Source organism: Melanostigma gelatinosum (genome assembly GCF_949748355.1).
Source record: "Melanostigma gelatinosum genome assembly, chromosome: 22".
NCBI classification, from domain to species: Eukaryota; Metazoa; Chordata; class Actinopteri; order Perciformes; family Zoarcidae; genus Melanostigma; species Melanostigma gelatinosum.
Window position 1 is genome coordinate 5,132,196 of NC_136655.1, and position 23,094 is coordinate 5,155,289.

The 23,094-nt window shown below is 44.6% G+C and overlaps 2 protein-coding genes across 2 annotated transcripts; one reads left to right on the plus strand and one right to left on the minus strand.

Moving 5' to 3' along the window:
- The first annotated feature begins 425 nt into the window (after positions 1 to 425).
- On the plus strand, positions 426 to 6,966 carry chpt1 (choline phosphotransferase 1). Its single transcript, XM_079294696.1, has 8 exons — positions 426 to 861; positions 2,410 to 2,557; positions 2,688 to 2,829; positions 2,945 to 3,029; positions 3,474 to 3,605; positions 3,695 to 3,853; positions 4,216 to 4,341; positions 5,298 to 6,966. Exons 1-8 carry the CDS (start codon positions 622 to 624, stop codon positions 5,412 to 5,414), a joined length of 1,149 nt encoding a protein of 382 aa, XP_079150822.1. The 5' UTR covers positions 426 to 621; the 3' UTR covers positions 5,415 to 6,966.
- A 949-nt stretch (positions 6,967 to 7,915) lies between these two features.
- gnptab (N-acetylglucosamine-1-phosphate transferase subunits alpha and beta) lies at positions 7,916 to 21,445 on the minus strand (the record flags this gene model as incomplete). The annotated part of the gene is made up of 21 exons (XM_079294099.1): positions 7,916 to 9,346; positions 10,312 to 10,402; positions 10,904 to 11,071; positions 11,183 to 11,281; positions 11,366 to 11,451; positions 11,543 to 11,656; positions 11,764 to 11,983; positions 12,065 to 12,264; positions 12,348 to 13,405; positions 13,521 to 13,736; positions 13,826 to 13,949; positions 14,061 to 14,231; positions 14,558 to 14,737; positions 14,827 to 14,988; positions 18,151 to 18,285; positions 18,453 to 18,517; positions 18,822 to 19,024; positions 19,777 to 19,827; positions 20,199 to 20,318; positions 20,598 to 20,683; positions 21,284 to 21,445. The coding sequence occupies 21 exons, from the start codon at positions 21,443 to 21,445 to the stop codon at positions 9,275 to 9,277; spliced, it is 3,783 nt and encodes a 1,260-aa protein (XP_079150225.1). The 3' UTR covers positions 7,916 to 9,274.
- Positions 21,446 to 23,094: the final 1,649 nt, after the last annotated feature.

Sequence of the window (23,094 nt, forward strand, 5' to 3'; positions counted from 1 at the left end):
CTCCACCACAATTAGTTCAAGGCTGTGTGAATTAAGACTTTCATGTGCAGAAAATGTAACAGCGAAATTGAATGACTACAATTTGTGAGGGGAATAATAAAGTTATTAAATGGCCAACCTAAATATATCAATACAAACCAGGAGGAGTAACATTCAAACATGAATATGTGAATATTTTTTATCTGCTGTCATTTTAATATGATGAAATACATGGATAAACAATTGCTTCTCATTCCGTGTTTGACAACTTGTAGTTAAACTTGTTTTTTATTTTGCAGCGTTTGACATTTGCATTGTTAGTTTAGTAGTTTAAATAACCTCGAGGACGCCATACATCCACAGTTTCATTTAAACTTCCCGGTGCACCGCCTAATCATTCCCTTCCGGATTCTCACTTCCGGCCGAGACGCAACTTGATCAGAAACGTACGCGGAGTATCGACATCTCATGGTTCCTCTGTGGAAATGGCCTCGTCTGGTCACCTAGCTATAAATGCCAAATGAGCGACTATTTGTTGGAGTCGGCCGAGAGAAGATAGCCCCGTCTGAGCCGCTAGCTTACCCGGGAGTGTTGGTAAGTTTGTTACGGTAATTTGCGGTTGGTGACCAGGCAGAAAAAACAATGCCACATTTCTTGTGGCCAGAGCCGCTGTCACCCGCACAACTCAAGCGGCTGGAGGACCATAAATACAGCGCCTGTGGTCGATCCTTGTTCGAGCCACCGTGTCAAATCTACTGGAACTGGCTCGTCCAACAAATACCGACATGGATCGCCCCGAACACCCTGACTATTGTTGGACTGATGGTGAACATCCTCACCACGGTGGTGCTCATGTATTATTGTCCCACGGCGACAGAGGAGGTGAGTACAACGACCTTGGTTAAAGTTTCTACCCGGAGACCATAGCGCCAGTTAAGTGTCCTTCTCTGGTATGGAAGGAACGCGCAGTCCTCCAGTCACAAATTGCGTAAATTAACGTTACGTGACCACCGAGGCGCACACTCCATATGACTCACAAGCTATAATGTAGGACATGTCCTGAATCAGCGGAGTGTACTTGTCAATTCGGCTTAAATTTGAGCCTCACAGCTACTCGTATTTTAGTATTATTCCCACTTCAAGCTAACGCCCAGTGTGTGTTTTGGCGGTTGGTGTTGTTTTTGTGTTTAAGCCGAATTCGACTCTGTCTCCCGTTGATTGTGGACAAACCTTAAACCAAACGGTGTCACGTCTGCATGGCCACATATACGACAGGAATCTTTAAATTGTCGGATTAGGGAATATACGTGTCCGTCATGTGGGTTTTTGGGGAAAGTTGTCAGCTTTGACGTGTTGTTGTCCGCGCAGGCTCACGTGATGCGGTATTGTTGATGGTAAAACAGACATTTGAAGGGAAAATGTTTCACGTGCTGATGTGAAATGGCTCCACATCTATCCTATGTAGTCTCAACTACATATTCCTTAAACCGTATACCTCTAATGCACCAGTACAGTAGGCCTTGCAACAATCCTATGACCTATGATCCAGTTAACTTATGTCACCAGGTTTACTGTGGAGCAGTGTCCTAATCAGCTCTGCATAGGTGTATGCGTTTATCAGATTTATACCTTTGTCCAATCCAATTATGACAATCTTGCAACCTAAGTCCACAGTCCATGCGGCATGCTGTTACTGTCAAATTCCACATGTGCAAAGGCATTTTCCATGATTTAGCATTGCATAAGGCATGGACTTGTAAATGTATGAATGTCACACGTCTTTGCACGCAAACATACGAACACAGTTCAGAGATGTTAAAAGTGTAACCTCTGACCCTAAACGAGCGGGATCGGTCCAGACCAGTCCGTGAGGCATTTAGGACGTGGACTTAGAAGAATACAGCAGGATCTCCTAATATTTAGGACAGCATGAGATTCTTGATCTCTCCGGAAACACAGACTTTCTTTGTGTCCCTCTCTCACACACTGACAAGCATACACACAACGGTGTGGTGAACACGCTGTGTTGGTTAGAGTCTCTAACTTAGAGGAACTGAGACAGCTGGAATCCCTCAATCATGTGCACAGTGTGAACGCAGATACATGTGTCAATATGTATTAACAGTAGGTTTCATCAAACAGGTACAGCAGGAGTGCCTGGTTTCCTTTGCTGCACAATATTTCTGCATCCTCTGAGCATGCACAGTCGACACTATAGTTTCTGTAGAATCTCAGGTAAAATAACTTCATATGCACAGGTTGTTCACCAGGAATGTTGTTTCATCATCAATTTAGTTGATAACAGCCTCAAAAGTGACTGCTCAAAGCAATCAATCAGTTATCAAAAGAGTCACATTATTTTTCTTTTCGCTTTAACCAACGACAACAAGGCTGTGGTCCTTCTCTAAGTCAAGTCTCTCCCGCCCCCAGGCTCCAGCATGGGCCTTCATCATGAGCGCTCTGGGCCTTTTCATCTACCAGTCTCTGGACGCCATTGATGGGAAGCAGGCCCGGAGGACCAACAGCAGCTCTGCTCTGGGGGAGCTCTTCGACCACGGCTGCGACGCTGTCTCCACAGGTGCTTTACTGCTCACTGGGGCAACTGAACCTAAACTGTTCTTTTCACATTTGCAGAATAAGCTGCATTAGTGGCTCAGGGAGAGATGTTGATTATTAGTTTGTCCGTTGTTCTTTATTCCTTCTTTCAGTCTTTGTTGCGGTGGGAACGTGTATTTCGTGTGGCATAGGAAGATACCCAGACTGGATGTTCTTTTGTGGTTTTATCGGGATGTTCATGTTCTTCTGCGCCCACTGGCAGACCTACGTGTCCGGCACCCTCCGCTTTGGCCTGTAAGTCACATTTTTTCCCAGTATTAATACAGATGCTGTAATATAACCGTATATAACTGTGAAACTGCTAACTTAAATTGGTTACTCACACTCTTCCCTGATACTTTCTTCACAGGATTGACGTCACAGAGGTGCAGCTCGCCATCACCATCATGTATTTGATGTCGGCTTTCGGAGGCGTGAGCCTTTGGCAGACGACGGTAACTGAGAACCCACGGCCAGATGCTCGAATACTGTCCACACACACACAGGAACACTTTCATTTCACCTTTTATAGTGAACGTTTTCTTCTCCATTACTTTTGTTTTACACCAAATGAATGATCTGATCAGTTCGTAGTTTTTAGTCGTCGTCCTTGACTAGAATTTGTGTTTTACTTTTACTCTGCTGCCTTTGGAGGCTTGACTTAACATCACATGAGAGAAGTGAGAAGGTAAATATGTGTAGCTAACGCCACGCCGAACAGGTCATCCATCGGACATGATCTGGCTCAAAAAGCAGATGTCGCTCGCATTTCTTTTATTTGCTTCGCCCCCTCATCCCGCTCGGCATGCACTGCAGCTTTCATACAAGCACCTGTCGTCTTACTACCAGGAGAGTGCCGCGTGTCTTTGCATTAATTTGACCTCCACTTGTTTCCGTAGTTGCCCATCATCGGACTGAAGCTGTACGTCTTCCCCATCGTCGGCATCATCGGCGGGGCCCTCTACTCCTGCTACAACTACTTCCATGTCATTTTGAATGGAGGTGTTGGCAAAAACGGCTCCACTGTGGCTGTAAGTCCACAAACCTCTTCACACAGTCTGGATGTAGAACCTATACATCTCTATTGTGACGCATGCTTCATCACATTCCCTCTGTTTAGGACACCAGTGTGCTGAGTCCTGGTCTGCACATCGGCCTCACCCTCACGCTGGCCTTCATCATTTTCAAGAAGTCGTCCAGCCAGCTGTTTGAGCTCCACCCATGTTTGTACCTGCTCGCCTTTGGCTTGGTTGCCGCCAAGATCTCCAACAAGCTGGTGGTACGTTCATCTTGTCTTTACAGTTACTTTTTAACTGGTTATGAAACCGCTGGTTATATGAATTCATATTTGGAAACACTACCGCTTCTGTCCACCGGGACCGCCAAAATCGACACAAAATGAAAGTTCCTCGTAGTGAGTTGATGCTTACGACCTGTTTACTGTGATTGACCGCAAAGTGCAGACACCGGTTGAGCAGCATGTTTGTGGTGTATTTGTTTACAGCCACTGCGTGTGAAGGCAATTTGAATCTAGCACTGGAATAGCAATGAAAACAACTATATACTCATGTTACCTCTGTTTGTATTTAGTCAGAATGTACCTAATCCCTGTTTTTATTTCCCTCATGTTCATCTCTGTAGGTCGCACACATGACCAAGAGTGAGTTGCACCTCCCGGACACGGCCTTCGTAGGCCCCGGCCTCCTCTTCCTCAACCAGTACTTCAACAACTTCATCGATGAGCATATAGTCCTCTGGATCGCCATGGTCAGTCTTTGACACATTCAGAGTGGTATTAAGGGTTCCTTCTTTATTAAAGGGGTACGCCAAAGACATTGATTAATGTCAATAAAAAGTGTGGATGTTTTTGAGAGATTGTTCAGTTTAGATTTAAAGGGTTGAAAACCGAGACTCATTTGCATTCAGAGCTGCCCAAATTTTGGAAAAGGCATGAAATGCTCTCCTTAGTAGCTGTTTGGATACTGTGGCTGATTCATGAGGCTGCACCCACGACTCACCCAACAAACAAGAGCAAGCAAGCAATCTTTAAGGCTGTTGCAGAGAGAACCAGAAAAACCAACAACTGTATACCGTCTAATCATTTCTTTGCACGCCAGCTTGTATTTAGAGCTATAAATTGTGATGAGCACACGTAAGCACAGCCTGGTTCTCAGTCCCGTTGGCTTTCAATTTAACCGTCTAAATCAGCGACTCAAGTCATTACAGCTGCAGTTCAAGGTTTAGTTCAAAGTCGCTTTTAGACCAGTTGAAGAGGTCGCAGGAGCTTCAACCTTTACTGAAAGCACTTGTTTCCCTCGAACGCCTGGCACACCCACACAGGTGTTTCTAGTTATTCTGTGCTGATTAGACCGCAAGTCACGGCTGGAAAACCACAGGTGTCACTGATAACATTAATGGGACCTGTTATTGTGTATGCTGGCTTACTGGGACACTTGAATATAACAGAGCCATCGGTGCACCTGTGCTTTTTCTCTACTATGACGAGGATAAATATCTGCTGTGGAGCATAGATGTGGCATGTACCTAAGATATAGAATTTAATATAACAAAATGTATTTATTATAGCACCTTTTTGCAGTCAGTATTTCTTTATACCAGCACAGTTTCACTTTGCTCCATGTTGTTCACAGTCGCAGCTCTCTTTCATTAAATATTACCATTAATGGAGCATTTGATGTTTGATCCTCTCCGTCTTTCCTCAGGTCTTCTCTCTTCTGGACCTAACACGCTACTGTACCGGCGTGTGCCTCCAGATCGCCTCCCACCTGCGCATCCGAGTCTTCAGCATCACGCCGCCGAGCCAGGCGCACAGTGACTGACGGCTTGCCCGGCGGGAGGAGGCGGGGCGAGACGCAGATCTCTCTCCGCTGCTGAAAGCAGACGATGACGAGGAGAAACCCTCCTCGACCCCGAGCCACTGCAGCCTTGACAAAGTGACCACTTCTGGTTAAAACTGCCTCTCCCACAAGATGGAAAGAAATATAACCAACGAAACACGACAAACCAAAAAGGATAAAAAAAAAAGTTTTGAAAAGCATGGATCTATTGAAAATGGAAGTGACGTGGAACCGGAGTTTCCCTTGGATTCCTTTTTATTTTCTTTTTTTTTTTTGAGTTTTAATTTAGACATCATTGCTTGTTGTCAGAAAATAAAGTTTAGATTTTTACATCGACTTCATGCTTATTCAACTTAAATACCACAACATTTTCTTTAACCGGTACTCTATAGTTTGGGCAAATATTAAAGCATTTGATCTGCTTTAAATTTACAGACGTGTGTCAAATATATAGGGTTATACATTTAGGAATCATAAGTGCTCAATTCGGTGAATCTCTTTTGATATATGCCCAAACTAAATTGATCACCGGTTGAAAGTTTTCTTTATAATTTGTTTTTATTCATTAAATGAATGTGGCTCAATCTGGCAAGAATCAGGGCTTGAAAACGCAGATTTAAATTGTTTTAAAATGACCTTTAAAACCTCAAATAATTTCCAATGAAGTTTGCAATGTGGACTGGCAGGTTGTCAACGTGTCGGGGCAATGGTCTGTGTTAGTGCTGAAAACAGACAGGTTTTCTATCAGGCTTCTCTTTAAAAAAAAAAAAAAAGCAACACCGTTCTATTAATATTTGATCCTCTGTTACTCATCTCATCCTACAATACTGGAAAAACAAAAACATACTCCTCACCTCCCGCCTGTTAGAGCGCCGTCGACTGATGAAGCATTAACGCACGACTTGTTCTGCTTTCTCTGTTCTTCTCCCTGAAGGGCTGACCGCTAATTATGTGATTGTACAGAATTCAACTGAAAACGCCTTAAATATTTTTGTTGTAATTACTGTTTAACTTGTGAATATTTAAAAACGGCTTTGTACATTCTTCTTTTTCCACTGAAGTATCAAACCAGATGCAACGATAGTAATAATAATACGATGCTACTGGAACTGTTCACTCATAGTTTCTCTTCACTTATACAAATGTGTATTATGTAAAGGTGACTGATTTATTTGGTTCTTAAAGATTTGTTGGATTATCATTGAGTTATCTGATTTATTCATAATTCAGGTTCATTTGGTTCAAAAGGGATATTTCTGTAGTGCCGGGAAACAATATGTAAGGGTAAAAGACAATTGTACTTGGAAAAGTGTCCTCTCACACTCTGCTTCTGCAGGATTATGGACAATATAGAGGGTCCTAAAAAAATATATGATTTTGCTAAATTTACGATGGACTTCGGAACTATGCATTGAATTGTACAACCTTTATTTCAACACCATGTTGCACTGTTCAACAATACAGTAAAACACCTTTCTACTAACAGATACTGTGAGTGGAAAAGATTGTAATAAAGAAAATCTTTTTCATGTGATGTGTTACTGTCAGTGGTGAATCCTTTACTTAAAGTGGCAATCTCAAAGATTTTCATTTAAATACATGAAGGGAAACTTCGGTATTTTTCAAAGTGGACCTTATTTCCCATGTTTGTGTCTTACTGAATGATCAGAGTAGATAACTAAGTGCCTTGAAATTATTGAAGTCTCGCTCAAGGTGAAGTATCGTTCTGGAATCTCGCGATATGACGTGCTGCCGGAAGCTAACGGGGAAACGTGAGTACCAGCTGGTCAGTGATTGTAGTGTTGGAGTAATGTTAGTCAGATAAATGTTCTAAAAGTATCAACATTTATTTTATAGCTAATTAGCAACATACTAGCATGCTGACACTAAACTAGGATGGTTAACTTGGTAAAGACATCTGCTAACCATTACGTTAGCATCACATTATGAGCCAGTTAGCATGCTGGCGTTAGCATGTAGCTCAAAGTAAAGCCTCACAGAGCTGCTAGCATGGCTGTAGATTGTTTTTGTGAAATATTGATAATTTTATTTGTTTGGGTATCAAATAACAATTTTCATAAAACCGTGCGAGAAGTTCATTTAGAAAACAACTTTGGTGGAACTGCTAACAACTCAGACGCTTGTAACAGAGGCCCCAACTTGATTTATATTTTAAACTTTAATCTAAAAACTAAGAATAGTCACGTCAATAGTAATGTTGAATAAAAAATACAATATTTCCCTCTGCGATGTAATAGAGTATGAAGTGGCTCAAAATTAAAATACTCCAGTAAAGTACCCCAAAATTGTACTTACTGTGAGTATCTTAGCGGTGTGCTACACTACATTCACACATGACAAAAACACCAAGATGACTGAACCAAGCCACATTTTATTGTAGTTAGAAGAGTCATTGAACTGATGCAATCTGAGAGATGCCATGTAACTCATCGCCTCGCCTGCTAACATTATCAAGACTGTTATGGCAGCGGTAAAATGCTGACAACTACTATAGTCACTTCCTCTTTCTGTCATATTAAAGAACTTTGTAAAACTGACATTCAGAGGAAAAAGTTGGAGCAGTTGACGAGCATTGTCTGAGGCTATGTTTTCATTCTGCTGCATTAAATTCAGCTGCATCAGTCACCGGGCTCACTGTCACAATAATACAATCAAAATAAGTTACAGATCATGCTAAGGGAGTCTGAATTTCAGACAGTAGCGAGCCTGTTGAGTCCCACAGGGACACACGTACAGGAAGCTATGAAAGCTGTAGTATTACATGTAGCTCCAACAATCAATTCAATTTGTACCACATTAAGAATCACATTATCCTATATCCCATTCATTCTCATCGTAAATCACTAGATAAGGGTTATGTGGCCAACATTTAGGACATATTTATAAAAAAGAAACTGAAGGAGATAAACCAAAAATGTTCAAACAAGCAGGAATGAACAAAGGCACTTAAAGTTTCCATGTTTTTAACGACAGACAACAACAAACACTTATTTTATTCATCCTACATGTACCTTAATGTCCTTAAAATGAAGCCATAGTGATAAAAGCCAAACACAACCAGGGCTGCAGGTGAAAATAGTTTGATCTGCTGAACATTTTTGCAATTAATCGTTTTGTATATAAAAATAAAAATTATAGTTATAAAGGCCAACCAGATAGCCGAGGCCTGAGCACCGATTTGGACGAAGTCTATTCTCTTTCCCCACATTTCCGGTCTCTCTCTCCACTGTTGCTGTCACTATTTCCCAATCACCCAAAGGTGACGTCTTCAAAACTGTTTGTTGTTTAACTAGCAGTCCAAAACCCAAAGATAATTAACCAATGGTGATGTAAAACAGGGAATATACTCCGATTTAAGAAGCTGGTAACAGCAAATGTTTGGCATTTTTCCTTAAAAAGTGACTCAACCGAACCAGCTGCTGTCAAATGTTTCACCCTTTAACAGCACATCAATCAATAACATGGTGAGAACAGGACACGGGGAGGGTGGTGCAGTGTGGAGGGAGTGTTTGTTTGTGTAGCTGCAAATGTATGTGTTGCACAAAAGCCTCAGATGCCCCCAGCGGAGGAAAAGAAGTATCACAGGCTTCTTCTTTCTGGCTGCCATTCCTTTCACTGGCCAGCCCCGTCCATTATCTTGTGAAAAATGCTTCATCGCCATCTCACATGAGTCTATCCACTGTACGTGCTGATGCAACACAAGCACGGAGGACTTCAGATCCCCGTTTCCACCCAGTCCTCCGGCCTAAATCCTCTCTTCCGAGCAGGTGAGAGAGGGCGGACGTCGTTGGAAGGGAAGTCTCCCCCCCCCCTTTTTTTTTTCACACCCGCTCAGGGTTGCTGTCCCTGTTTACTCTGCGTCTGGGGAACAGCTTTCGCTTCAGCAGAATCAGCTGCAGGGAGAGGGGAGAAGAGGAAATGGCATAATAAGAAACAGTATGCAACTAAGGGAAGACAAAAAAAAGCTTTGTGTGGTCTGTCAGCAAGAGGATGGCTGTGATAGAGATGGGTGGAGATGTTAATAAGTGGTATCGACCTTCTGAATTAAGACTTAATTACTCAAAAGGACTTTGACACCAAATTCTCCATAGACCGTACGTAACCCAAGGAAGCAAAGATAATCTTAGGAGTAGGGCAGCAGAGTAAGATCACCTCCTCTGGATGAAAGACACTTTTGATCTCTCTGTTCTAAACTGTACAAAGCTGACTCAAATGTCTTAATGACAGTCATGTGGTGCCAAATAGACATCAAAAGTTTGTGTGGTGACGGAGACACTGGACACGTTCCTATCTGGGAACACTGGTCCCACAATGTGCTGTGGGGAAAATTCTCCTAAGGTCACCGCACCTCTTAACCTTTCTTTGGTGTTGGCGGAGGAGAAACTGGAAACCTTTGGATTAGGGAAGCGCCTCTAAAACAGCTCAATGTCAAACTGTGGTATTTGTTAAACATTTTCTGACATTTGTTTTAATCTCTTTCAAGTAACAAATTGGAGCTCACCATCATGATTTTTTAATTATTTGCAGTAGTGTCGTTTTAGATATAAACCACACTTATCTGGCAACAAAGAAGTCTGAAGCACATACAAATACTGTCTGATCCAAGTCAACAAAGACTTCTCAGAGGACCGCTGGGCGTCTTTCATTTCTGTAAAGTCGGGCTCTGGCCCAGCGGCTCATACTATCGCGACACACGAGACGGATGCACCTCCGAGTGGAACTTCGGCAGCGAAGGCCTGAATCATAGCTCAAGTGTGAATCATGGAAACGGAGAGGTGTGTGTGAGCGAATGTCTGGGTGTATTTTAACTGAATGTGTGACTAAAACTGTGTGTGCGGTCCGAGTCGGACACACTGACCTGTTCAGCGAAGAAGGACATGATGGTGAAGAAGACGAGCGTTATGAGGACGCAGTGCGTCCAGAACTTCAGCTTGTCCCGATATACTCTCCTGCGAAAAAACACAACCGGTTAGTTTTAAGTAAAACAACAGCAGCAGATGTAGAAACTATTGGGCACGTCTCCCTGGAGGGGAGCCTAGTTGTGATATACCAAGAAGGAAACATGCAGAGGGCAGCAGGGCGACAAGGTGACATCACCCAACGCCATCTGGCAGTTACTTTACTAACTCAAAGACAGAAGCGGGAGGTCAGGAGACGGGGGACTAGATGGGAGGCTCAGCTGTGTAATGATCTTGCAAGTATCTTACAGCTAGCGACTGATCTGAGGCGGCGTGGTCTAATTTTAAAGCCTCTATGAGAGTCTGGCATTCTCCCGCGAGTACAGGAGCAAGATCCCTGACCAAAGCCCCTGAAGGGTTCCCACTGCTCCAAACTGGCAACGCTCCACGTGATGACAGACACAAAAGTCTTATCTCACCGATTGTGGAAAAAGAAGAGCTTGATAAATTACCAGCTCGCGTGCAACAAGGACTCTAAACTTCACATCCTACCAATCCTGGAGCTCTTCCATATGCAGGAATCTGTTGCGGTACTCTCTTGGCAGTTCAAACTGGGATGGCAGCGGGAACATGGACTCGTAGAAGTCTCTCAGCACAGCTTTCACTGTGGCAGCGTCCTTATGGCTGTGGTCGATGTTATCGTTCAGACAGACGAACTTCCTGTTGGGGATGAATGAAAATACAGACCGTAGTACAGTTTAAGAGGTGAACTTTGGTTGCATCACAGACGGAATACGATCAAAAGAAAGGCAAAAAATAAGTCTTTCCCACCTGGGATTCTTCCTAATGTCATCTAACTGGCCAACCACATGGGAAACATTTGTCCGCACCATCTTGAAAGCGATCTCCTCCTCCCCCATGATCTCAAACCTGTCCAACAGAGCACACGTTAGCGACAGAATATCTGAATTTGAATCCATTTTCAGAATGAACAATGGCACTTAAAGATCTCACTTGTACTTATTCTGGTCTCTGAAGGCTTTCTGGATGCGTTCTGTGATGGGCTTGCAGTAGAGGACGAGGCCTTTTGTGACAGGAGGCTGTGGATCGAACAGCAGTTGCAAAGGATTCAAGCGGTTTGAATTCGAGGTTTTCTCTTTTTCCAAGCCATGTACTTCAAGTGTTGCTCACCATGCTGGGGTCGTAGTAGGCCTCCTGTGTTGGGCTCACCAGGTGGAGCTGGGTCAGGTTAGTCGGGAGAGTCTTAGAGCAGTTTATCAACATCTGCTCCAGGCCTGTCAAGTCCTAGAAAGTGCAACAGAGAAATATTACACACTTCGAAACCGGACAAATTCTTGTACTCTATTATATGAGGAGTCTCGGATAGAAGATCTATCAAAGCCAGGACGGACCTGGAGGCTGAGTGGCAGCTCGTGGATCCTCGTGGCCAGAGTTCGAATCTCTCGATCGGAGAGGACGCCCGAGTGGTCCGTGTCGATCTCGTCGAACACCTCGGACACGTTGAGCTGCTGCTGAGCACTCATCAAGAAGTAGAAGTACGAGAAGGCGAACTGCATGTCCTCCGAGTGACGAACGCGATGGGCTGACGTCTTGTCAAACGCCTCTGGGAATCTGAAGAAAAGAGCGCGGAGCCGTTTGAGACGTCGCCTCGTCGGGAATGTCGTAAAACAAAAGAATCGGTGACACACTCACGTGTCCTGCAGCTCCTGCATGATGAGGCGGTCGATCATGTGAGGCATGTGTCCGGGGACTTTGCGCGACGTGAATCCAAACTGGCCGTTGAGCAGCTTGTTGACGTAGCGCAGCGAGTTGGCAAAAGTGTCCCGCAGCCTTCGACCTGTGGCGGCACCGTCGGCCTCATACGACAATTCTCTCTGCAGACGCTCCTCTTCCTGTAGAGTCAACACAGAGAGGTTAATATTCAGAGAACTCTAAATGCTTGAGTAGAAAAGTGGAAGTTGTAGGCCCTGCTTACCTCGAGCAGTTTCTGGAAGTATTTCCTCCTCTCCCACGGCAGGAAGCCTCTGTCTGAGGAGATGAAGTGTTGAAGTCTCCTCCCGAAAGGAGCTCCTCCTGCAGCGTCTTCTGGCTCTGCCCGACTCTCCGCGCTCTTGGTTTTGGAAATGCTGTCTCGTAATTTGGAAGTCATGGGCCTTTCTATCACAGCCTTCAGATCGTAATGTTTGGGAGCTAGTTCCTCATACTCATCATCAGTGTGGACGGGAATAAAATGAGTGACAGCCACGTGTTTCCTGGACATTTCCTCTTTTGAGTTTGGATTTTTCTGAACGATATTTCCCGCTGTCTCTTCCACGGGTGGTTTTCCTTCTAACTGCTCTGCCTCCAAGTCTTTATCGGGCTTTCCCTGGACCTTTTCTGCACCCTCACCAGCTGGTTGTGAATCGATGTCCTGCTGCTTTTGAGCCAGTGTCTTGAACGGATTTAAAAGTTCAGCCTTAGTGAAGTTATAACCCTTCATAGTAATGTCACCGATCAGAAGCTTCTCCTCCAGCTTTTGCAGCTCACTCTGCACAGCAGCCGGTAGAAGTGACACATTCAGCGAGGGCACTTCTACGACACTCAGAGGTTCACCAGGCAGCCTCTTCTGGATCTTAGGACCGCGTTTGTCCTCAGGAATATCCGAGAACGGGACCGGTGGCTCTGGAGTCGGGGTCGGCTTTGGGTCTTTGTCGTCCTCTTTGCTCGCAGCCTGGGTCACGTTGGCCTGAGGCACCTCACGGGTGTCGACAGCCACGCCGAAGCTCATTATGAACTCTGTGTTGTCTTCTTTCTGGAAAGTGAGATTGTACTGGATCAGGGTGGCGTTGTGGCCCGGGTGCAGCAGCAGGTGAATGGTCTTCCACTTGTTGGCGACGGAGGTGTGGCGAAGCGCCGGGTTGTCACTGACGTGGGCCTCGGAGATTCTGCGGGCCAGTCTGTCGAAGCTGAAATACGGCCTAGTTTCACCTACTGGGAGGGTGTACAGGCTCTGATTCCTTATTAGGGTCACATGACGCAGCTCGCCAAAGTGCTCTACAACAGAAATAAACACATGTTGAAGGATAAGGCTATTAATCCCACAAAAAACCCATGATAAGACCAACACCAATAATGTGCGGGCTAGAAAATATCCTTTCATTTAACTCACCTTGGCCACAGTCTCCCACATCAAACCCACAGGAGAGAACATTGCAGGCCTGGTCACAGAACTTGTCCGCCAGCCAGGAGTTGGCACAGCCTTGATTACAGTAAGACGTTCCCCCAAGACCTCCTAAACCACCTGCGAACTGCCACACCTGTCCGCCACCTCCACCGGGCCCGCCACCGCCGACCCCGGCCACAAACCGACCGTTTCCCGCTGCACCTGTCGGAGAAATAGGAAAAACATATTAGACATGAATCAAACAAATGAGCATATTTGCAAGGGAGAGACGATGTAGTCGATCTCTTTACCGAGGCAGTCTCCTCCATCCCAGTCACAGGCAGAGTTGTTGCAGGCTTTGTCACAGTAGCCATCTTTGATCCAAGATCCTGGGCAGCCCTCAGCACAGTTGGGGACAGGCCAGGTGAGATACACCTGCATGCAAGGGAGGAAAGAAAAGATCTCAATTTATAGTTACTTGCAGGAAGCAGTCTGTGCCACTAAAGTCAACTCCCCGGTGAGCCCTTTGTTGTGTCACTTTCGCACCTTCTGTCCTTTGGAGTGGCTGTAGAAGTCGTCCGGCCAGACGTCTTTGCCAAACATCACATCGTCGTTGAGGTAAATGAACTTCTGAGAGAGCCCGGGGATACGGTGGATGTGGGTCTCTATGGAAGGGGAGCTGAAAGTGGGGAGGTGGCTGTTGTTCTGGAAGATATCCTAAAGTCAAAGAAAAACATATTTACACTCTTATAATAAGATAAACATGACATTTCCAACCGATACAAAGCACAGTTTTCATGAGTGCCTCAAAAAGAAATTTCAGGAAATTAGTTTGCTGCTTTGATTCTATAAAACACAGTTAAAGCTCGTAAATATAAACATAACGAGCACAATTTCACCATATGTTCTTGGCCGGGGTGTTATGACAAGTTCACTACTTTGTTTTTAAGACATGACATCGGGTTAGGAGTCAGTAACGATAAGCTAACCACACATCCCTGTTTGAGACTGCAGTGTGTGAGAGGCTGAAGTTTAAATTGTACCTGATGTGGGACAACTGTAACTCTGGGGTTGTCCAGGTTGAGCCAGGAGGGAATCTGCCCGTTAGTGACGATGAAGATGTGTCGCACCCAGGGGGCGTGTCTCTCCACCGAGCGCAGCGAATAGCGGAGCTCCTCGTTGTCCTCAAATCGGCTGGCGGACACATCTTCATCCTGTTTGGACTGGAGAGGAAACCCATAAATGGTTAGCCTGTATCTACAGGGGACATTAGTGCTCGCCGTGAACGGGTTTAAAGGAGGATCAGTCGCACCTGTGAGATGGCGGTGAGGTCCCAGAACAAGTAGCCAGGGCTGATGGTTAACTCTTTCCCATCCAGGGTCAGATTCTTTTTGGCCTGCTGCGTCAAGTCGGTGAAGTCCTGCGGGGATTTCAGGTGGAGCAGAGCGATGCTGGCCTCGGAGTACAACTCAAACTGAGGGACAAATACAACAGTAAGGTGTTACTTGCTTGAAAGATTAATTCCAGTGATTTGGAATTACATTTTCATAAAGCGAGGTGGACTTATTAGAGACAGACTTAATGAAAAGAATGGTTACAATTCAATTTCCACGGTACTTTTGTTCATGACCAGATAACCGCAAACCTTCATCATCCTCAGCTGTACATTTTAGCCTTGCCATCGTGAGCACGTTAGCATTTAACTCTTAAGTCAAAAAATCAGCACATATAGTGGGAACATCCGAAATAGCAATTTCTCAGTTTTAAAGTCACGTGCTCAGCAACGTTGTTCACCCTCAGTTCCACCCTGGCTTGGGACAGAGACCCTCATCAGTGTGTCATGATGACAAGATGATTTATATAAGGCTGACGGGGTTGACCTCTGACCCTGCAGCTATCTTGATCTACGGAGATCAAATCAAAACAGTTATGATGCTTGGGGGGGAGGCATCTACTGGCTGCTGCAGTCAGAACGTGTGTGTGTGTGTGTGTGTGTGTGTTACCCCTGGCCTTTCCCATTCCAACCACTCTGTCTCACCACTCTTAAACTCTAAGCTTCCCAGTAAAAAGACTCACCCCGTCTGACTCCATCGTCAAACACTGACCCCAAAACATCTGGCATGAACTCGACTTCTGTTTTTCCTCTGCTCCTGTTTTTAGGTGGAGGATTAGCTGTAGCTAATAAACTCAGTGTGGAGATAGCGAGCTCCAGATTGCATTGCAGTCTTCATTATAGCTCTCTTTATGGTCCTGATAATGCTCTAACACACGCATACCAAGCAAAGGTGTGTGGAGGCCTAACACTGGCACATGGCTGCGCGTGTAAACCATTATATATAAACACATGGCACATAGTTATTAACCAAGTACCGATCGATTAATGTGCTACAATATGCCAAATGTTTTCTGGTTCTAGCTCCTCAAATGAGGGGATTTGCTGCTTTGTTTTGTTTTTTAATTCATTAGTTGTTCCTCACCACAGTATATTTATATGTCACTGCAGAGGCAACAGAAAATGTAATTAGTCAAGAAAAAAGAAAATAGTTGACTCTCTGATTAACCCTGTGGTGACTGATGTGTTTAAGCAGGTGGACTGAGATGTTGTGGTGGCGTGCAGCAGTTGACGGGTACATCTCAGCTGAAGCTGCGTCATCCTGCATCACGTGACCTTTTGCAACGCAGGGAAGGTGAGAAAAATATGTATTTGCGGAACAAGACATCATTTTGGGCTGTGGGAACTTGTAATTGGCATTCTTCACTATAATCAGCAGATTAACTGAGTTTGCACTCTTACTGTGACATGTGTACATTACATAAACACTTAAACATTTTACCTTTTCATCTTTATCCTTCTTTTTCTCATTCTTCTATATTATATCACGTGCTAATGTGTGGCCCTGCACATACTGTGTGAGAAAACACGCAAATACACGCTAATGCAAACACCAAACACATCAGCAGCCTTGTACACAAACACGGGGGGGAAGATGATCGGGGTTGTGGGGCAGCTTTCATCACCACAGCGCTCGGGCCAACACCAGCTATAAATACCGGCCGTCTCGCACACCGCTGAACCTCTCCCTCCAAACTATGCACATCATCCCTCTTTCACAGAATCGGCCGGGCGCTTCACATGTCCCAGTAACATCTCTACTCCCACACCGAACCCTCCGTTTTCAGAACTGGACTCCAAGCTGTTAAAGCCAGGCGAACATAAACATGCGTAAGACGACGGGGGGGTCTGTAAAATCCTTGTGACCTTTTCGGCGTGCTGGCTGGCTGCCGCCACTCCAAACAGTTGTTCTACTGTTAACCCCCGCTCCGCCAGCTAAGGTTACAGCCCGAATGCTGCCGGCTATTATCACACGACCCACCGCAACCACGAACGCAGGGAATGAGGGGACGACTGGGTTTGGTGATGACATGCGGGTTAAACACCGTTAACCCGCATGTCATCACATATATGATAGTCCACGTACTGGGTTGTTTCCTGGCATATAACTTAACAAATGAGGGGGAAAAAAAGATGGTATATTTTTGTTTCAGTTAATCTTTTGGTGTATATAATTTCAGACAATAGTGAAAATAGCCCGTTATTCTTTAACAACAGACAAGTTAAACTATTTAAATTGCTTGTTTGGTCTGACCTGCAACAAAAACACAAAGACGTTCATTTTCCTGTCTTAGAAGACCACAAATATTCACAATTGAGAAGCTGGAACAAGTGAATTTGGGGAATTTTAGCTTAATAATTACTTAAATTGATTCCGTCAATCCTCAAATTGATTAATTTACTCATTGTTTCACTTCTAAACCACAGCTGTGGGAGGTTTTTAAGATAGTGACTAATCTTCAAGCTTCTAAAGAGTTTACTGATACCGTACAGCTGCTGTCGAAGGACTTTTAGGATACAGAGACAGTTACAAAAGACGTTACCTAATCCGTCACCTATTCATTGTAATCAGCCACGTGAGTGTATTATTGGAAGACGGGACAAACAGTTGACTCATGCCCGTCTGGTGAGACAGGGTCACTCGGCTCCAGGCTGCACGGTTTTGTTTTCTTTGATAGTTTCGGAGTAATCCGCGCTCGTTAGTGGCATTCCTGCCTCTCAAACTACGAAGCAGACTTCTGATTGGAGAAAATGATTCGATACACAAGCCACCGAGCTAAACAAAAGCCCTTCATCCACATCACAACATAACTGGTTAAAATAGAAAAAGGCCATATTTGGCAGGACAGTGCAACCTCTGCTCCAAGGAGGATTTGACATTTGTGTTTGGCCCTTTGTTTAGATTACGATGCTGCTGCGAAGTATACAAAGATCTTAATTTGTGCACAAGTAAACTGTAAATGTCTGCAGTATGCGACGTCCTTCAGCTCTGTGATAGGACGCTGTGTGAGTGACATCTGGTGGCAAAGCTCGGTTATGTTAAAGTTGCCTTTTACCTCAACACTGACAGTAGAGATGTCCCGAGCCAGCATTTGGACCAAATAGCAAAAATAAGGCAGAATTTAGACGACTTATTTTAAGCGTCAGATATTAAGTAAATATAATAAGGACTGAGATCAGACATCCCCAGTAATAATTAATAATCTAGTGAGTGATGATCATTAACATTAAAGAATGACTCACCTGATTGATCTTATTGGTTATGACAGAAGGCAGTTTGACTCTCAGCTGCTCCGTTTCCTTAAAGGATGCCGGGAAGCCGCTCAGGTAGGCCAGCGACTGCATGCGGATCAGACCCGGAGCCTCTTTATCCGTCGTCTGCAGAACACGCGGCAAAGACGTGCATTTCAATATACCACAACACCGTATGATCTTTGACAACATTGGTCTTCTGTGATCGTGGGCTGTGTAGTTAACATGTGCAAAGAGGACAGGAGGGAATGCTGAGGATACAAGTTCAGAGTTAATGAAACCAATAAACTCACCAGATAACATCTGGACACAGAGAACTTCTGGTCTTCTTTAGACACATCTGTAAAGGCTTTGTCAGCTGTAAAAAAAAAAACAAGGAATTAACTGTGAGCAAAACTAAATCTTCAGGTGTAAAGACATAGTTTAATACATGACATATACATAAACTTCGGAGCCACGTTAGCAATGGAATACTCTCACTTTCATTGTATTGATCATTCATGCTGCTGCCGTTACTGGTAATGCAGATTTGTAGCCCCACCGCAAATATCATCTTTTGCATTGTAAATAATGGTTCATAGCTCAGTGATAATCTGCCTGCTCGGTTCAGTTATTACACCCCACGCTGACTCGTGTAGGGGGCGTGTCCTTGTGATTTTTACCCTCGGCCTGCGAATGGAAGACGACCACAGACACGGTGGTGGCGGCGTGGAAGGCTTTGTTCATCAGCAGCAGCTCTTTGGCAGCGGAGAAGGAGGAAGAGAGCGACGGCAGGTCTTTGAGTGTGACGTTGGCTGGCAGAGCGGAGTCCAGGGCCAGCATGGGCGCTATGATGCAGTGGGACAGCAGACATTCCGGCATAACACTGAAAACAAGACAAAAAACAATAACGCTCTACTCACTGCATCTTCACCCAGATGACCACCTACTCGAACTTTGTGGTTTACACAGTTAGAAACATTCATGTGTGCGAAATGAGTCAAATTCACAGGTTCAGCAAACGGCTTCCTTTGTGGAAATGTTGCACCGAGTCCCTCTTTGTGTCTGCGGTTAAAACTCACAGATGGGCTTTTTAATCTCGACAGAAAGAGGGGAGGGGACAGAGAGAGACAGAGAGAGACGGAACCGAAAATTTGGGTGGTGAACAAATTAAATCCCTGTCTTGAATCGTTATTGTCGTTCAGCTTTAGGATTCACATCGCCGCCAAAGATGATCGTCGGAGTCGAAAATACACCTCGTTAGACAGGTCTATCAAGCCGCTGCGTACACTTGTTTTGCATAAGAGATGCAAGGAGGAGGAAAGAATACTGCACATAACAATCAGTTATTAACAATGCGGGGCCTTTTTCGCCTCTATCAAATAACCGACATCCCACCAGTTTACACTCTGCTTGTGGTTTAACACAACCCCGACTTCCTGTTTCAACTTAGAATTCTCCCCCTGCTGTCTCATTGTGCCTTTGACAGTCATTTCCAGGTGGTTTGGAAATGACTGAATGCCTATGTTAATATAGGTTTCTTTTAAGAAGGCCATTATGAGAGTCATAGACGATAGTGTGGCAGAGTTGAAATGTGTTGTACAGGTTCACACCCCATAAACATAGCTTCAGACTCACCTCTCTTTTGGCACTTCAGTTGTCTCACTCGCATTTTTCCCCAGGCGTTCCCTGTGTGCATTAGAACAGTGAATTCATATTATTTTCAGCTTATACAACCTAGAGTAGCAACACTGAACAACACTATTGAGACTAATGAAACGGGGACTTTCTCCTCAAGAGTTATTCTAACCTTTGATCTTAAGACTCCCTGCTTTCTCCTCCAGGGCAATGTCTGAACAAGCCTAACAGAGTGAAAATGATAATCCTACAGCTCAATTCTGACTGTATTCGGGTGGAAATTGGAGTGTGTTTGCACTGTGACAATATACTGCAGGGCTGCGAGACTTTATGCAGAAAAACAAAAAGCTATATGTACAATTGTATGGGTTACAAGTGTCACTGCAACACTACATTTGCACAGACGGTGGACTCATAGCTACCTCAGAGCTCTTTGTTCCTCCTCCAGTTGCTCTTTGACCGTCCTCAGTTCCTTCAGCAGAGCCATGTCTGTGCCGTTCACCCATGTGTACACCACATCAATAGGCATGGGCAGACAGAGCCTGCAAAACAGAAACACTCGCAGTCACTCGAGACGATCCCGAAAGCGCGACGCCGTGACCCCGTTTCCCTCCCCAGCGAGTCTGGATTAGTTTGTGTTCACGCATGGTTGCACGTCATCCTTCCTCTTTCAGATTCCTCCTCGGGGAAGGGTACACGCTGTCCTGTGTGGCTCCCACGAAGGGTTTTGCAGAAAGTGGCCACACTTCTTGTACATTAACATTTGTGAAGGAGTTCAAGGAACCCCTCATTGGAAGCATTAAACGCTGTCTCTCACTCACCTGCTTTGGAAAGATTTCCCACCCACGTTGTCTCTGTAGGAGTCAAACAGCACGTGATACTGGTCCCGACTCCACTCCACCACCACCTGTATGGAAAGGAAGGGGGCAACGATGATACAAGTAGTTGCTACATCCCAAATATCACATTCACACAGGGCCACACTCAAAGACTGGGCAGCTTTCTTTGTTCACTCATTATTTCCACAAGCACACCCTGTTACAATGAGACTTTCTGAATAGTTTGGGGATATTTAGTAAGAGATCTTCAGTTTAGCAAATGTTCAACTGCAACAACAAAAACATGATAAAATCTGAACTTAAAGCGCTTGATATGCGTGGTATTTACACATCTTCCTCAACAGAACTGGTTTAACTTACAACGCGGTGGACTGTCAGTCAGCGAGCCATACGGGACACACTTCTTAAAGACATTTGAGATTTTCCTTTAAATACGTAAAATCAAGTGATTCATTGTGACGCCGAAGTAGTACAAACACCTTAAAGATCCACAAAACGTAAGAGTTACAGATCTTAAACGTGGGTTTAGTCCCGAGCTGGACCGCTTTAAAGAAACAGTCCGTTGTTGGAGTGGACTCTGGCGGGACGGCTCAGGACAACAGATCGAGGACTAACGTCTGCTAAAAACAACATGAATGTCTGGAGTTAAGCACACAGAAGAAGCTCACCTCTCCGAACTGAAAGGCGGAAACTATCATGAGGACGATCCCCCCGAAGCAGATGTAGAGCCCATAGCGGTGGGACAGACAGGTGTACGTCTGCCTCTGCAACAGCTTGAGCACCGAGTTCACGACTACCATGGTTCTCCTTTGCGAAGCATACCGCTGCATTCATTCAAAGAAAACGCGGGTTTAACGCACGAAGAAAAGAAAGTAAACATAAGCGACCCGGGTTTGTCAGCTGACCACCAGTCAGACTTGCGTGACACATGACAACCCATACATTCCACTCTTCCTCGGTGGTAGTGACGCTGCGTCTTCTTCTGCGCTTCGAGCCCGCTGTCGCCCTCTGGTGGAGAAGAGCGGGGCTTCGGGGTCAACAGGTGACGCTTAAGCCACGTTATCGTGGATTTAAAGTCGTGCTTGTGTCCTCCTGGAGAATATAAGTCCAATATTAAAGTGTTTTCCTTGAAAAGAGGTAGATGAGAGTTGTATGAATGAAAACAGGAAAGGTTTAGGCCATAAAAAAACAAAACAATGAGCTGAAAGATGCTAAAAAGCTCCACAGAGCTGAAGTGAACTGCATAGTTGGTATATAATTCTCTGTGGGGAAAATATTAAAAGTTAAAATCCATCGTTATCTTTAAAACTGCAGCTTTACAATTTCTCATCAAAAAAAGCAAAAAGTTCTAAACATTTACTTTGGGATTATCAGAGGAAAGAAGCCATCATGAAAATGTTCTCAAAGCCCATGGTGACGTCCCCAAATGTCTTTTTCTGTCCACAGCTCAAATATATTTAGTTTATTCATAGAGGCGTGAAGAAGCCAGGACATATTCACATTTAAGAAGCTGGAATCAGACATCTTTTTTTCTTTGGAAAATAACTCGCACCAATTAATCAATTGTCAAAATAGTTGGCGATGAATTTCATACTATGTCTTTTCATCGTCGCAGCTCTAATCTCAATTATTATCTCCAGCAATGAAAAGTGAACCAAATGTGCTCTGTAGAAAAGCAGAAATACAGCTGCTCAGAACGCGCCTTGTACATCCCAAAATCAACAAAGAGAACCAGAAACTACTGACAACAGTGGAGGTGTCATCACATGATCCAAGTACAGGACTTTGGTCACTTGACAAGCTGTGGTTGTATGAGGGTGGGGTAATAAAAACACCAACACAGTTTTAGTTGTGGTGGTGTTTAATGTGGATAGTTGAACTAAACAGCCTCGGCGTAATTCTATTGTGAGTCATTTGACAGTTTTCCAAAGCTTCTCTTTGACGAACCAAAAGTCCTTCTCTGTGGTCTCCTGTGCTGAGAACAGGCCGGCTGTAGTAGCCTTCTTCTCTGAGGAGGCAGGAGTCCCACCAAGCCAGAAAAAACAAGGTCTTTTCAACCAACAATTTCTTAAAGCTGCTGCCAAGTCAGGCACTGGCGAGCTTCAATAGCCACACCAACAATTAAGGCTCTGAACTGGCTCCACTTGGATTCTGTGTCACTCGACCAGATCCAGATCCTCTCACTGACGATCACCTGTCAGCTGTCCTTCACATATCCACCTCACACATTCAACCTGACTTCAGTGCACGGATTGAGTTCAGTCTATTGGTCTGGCCCTCCACAACAGTCCCTGTTTGTCATGTTGCCCCTATGACTATTTTAAACTTTTGTCTCTTAGTTGGAAAGTAAACACAGAGAGCAGCACCCTGGAATAGCTATGTTGTCTCAGCTCAGGTTACCTTGGAGTCCCCAGACGAACCCAGCTATAGGAACCCAGCCAGAGGCCACATATTCTCAGTCTGGGACCAACCTTCACCA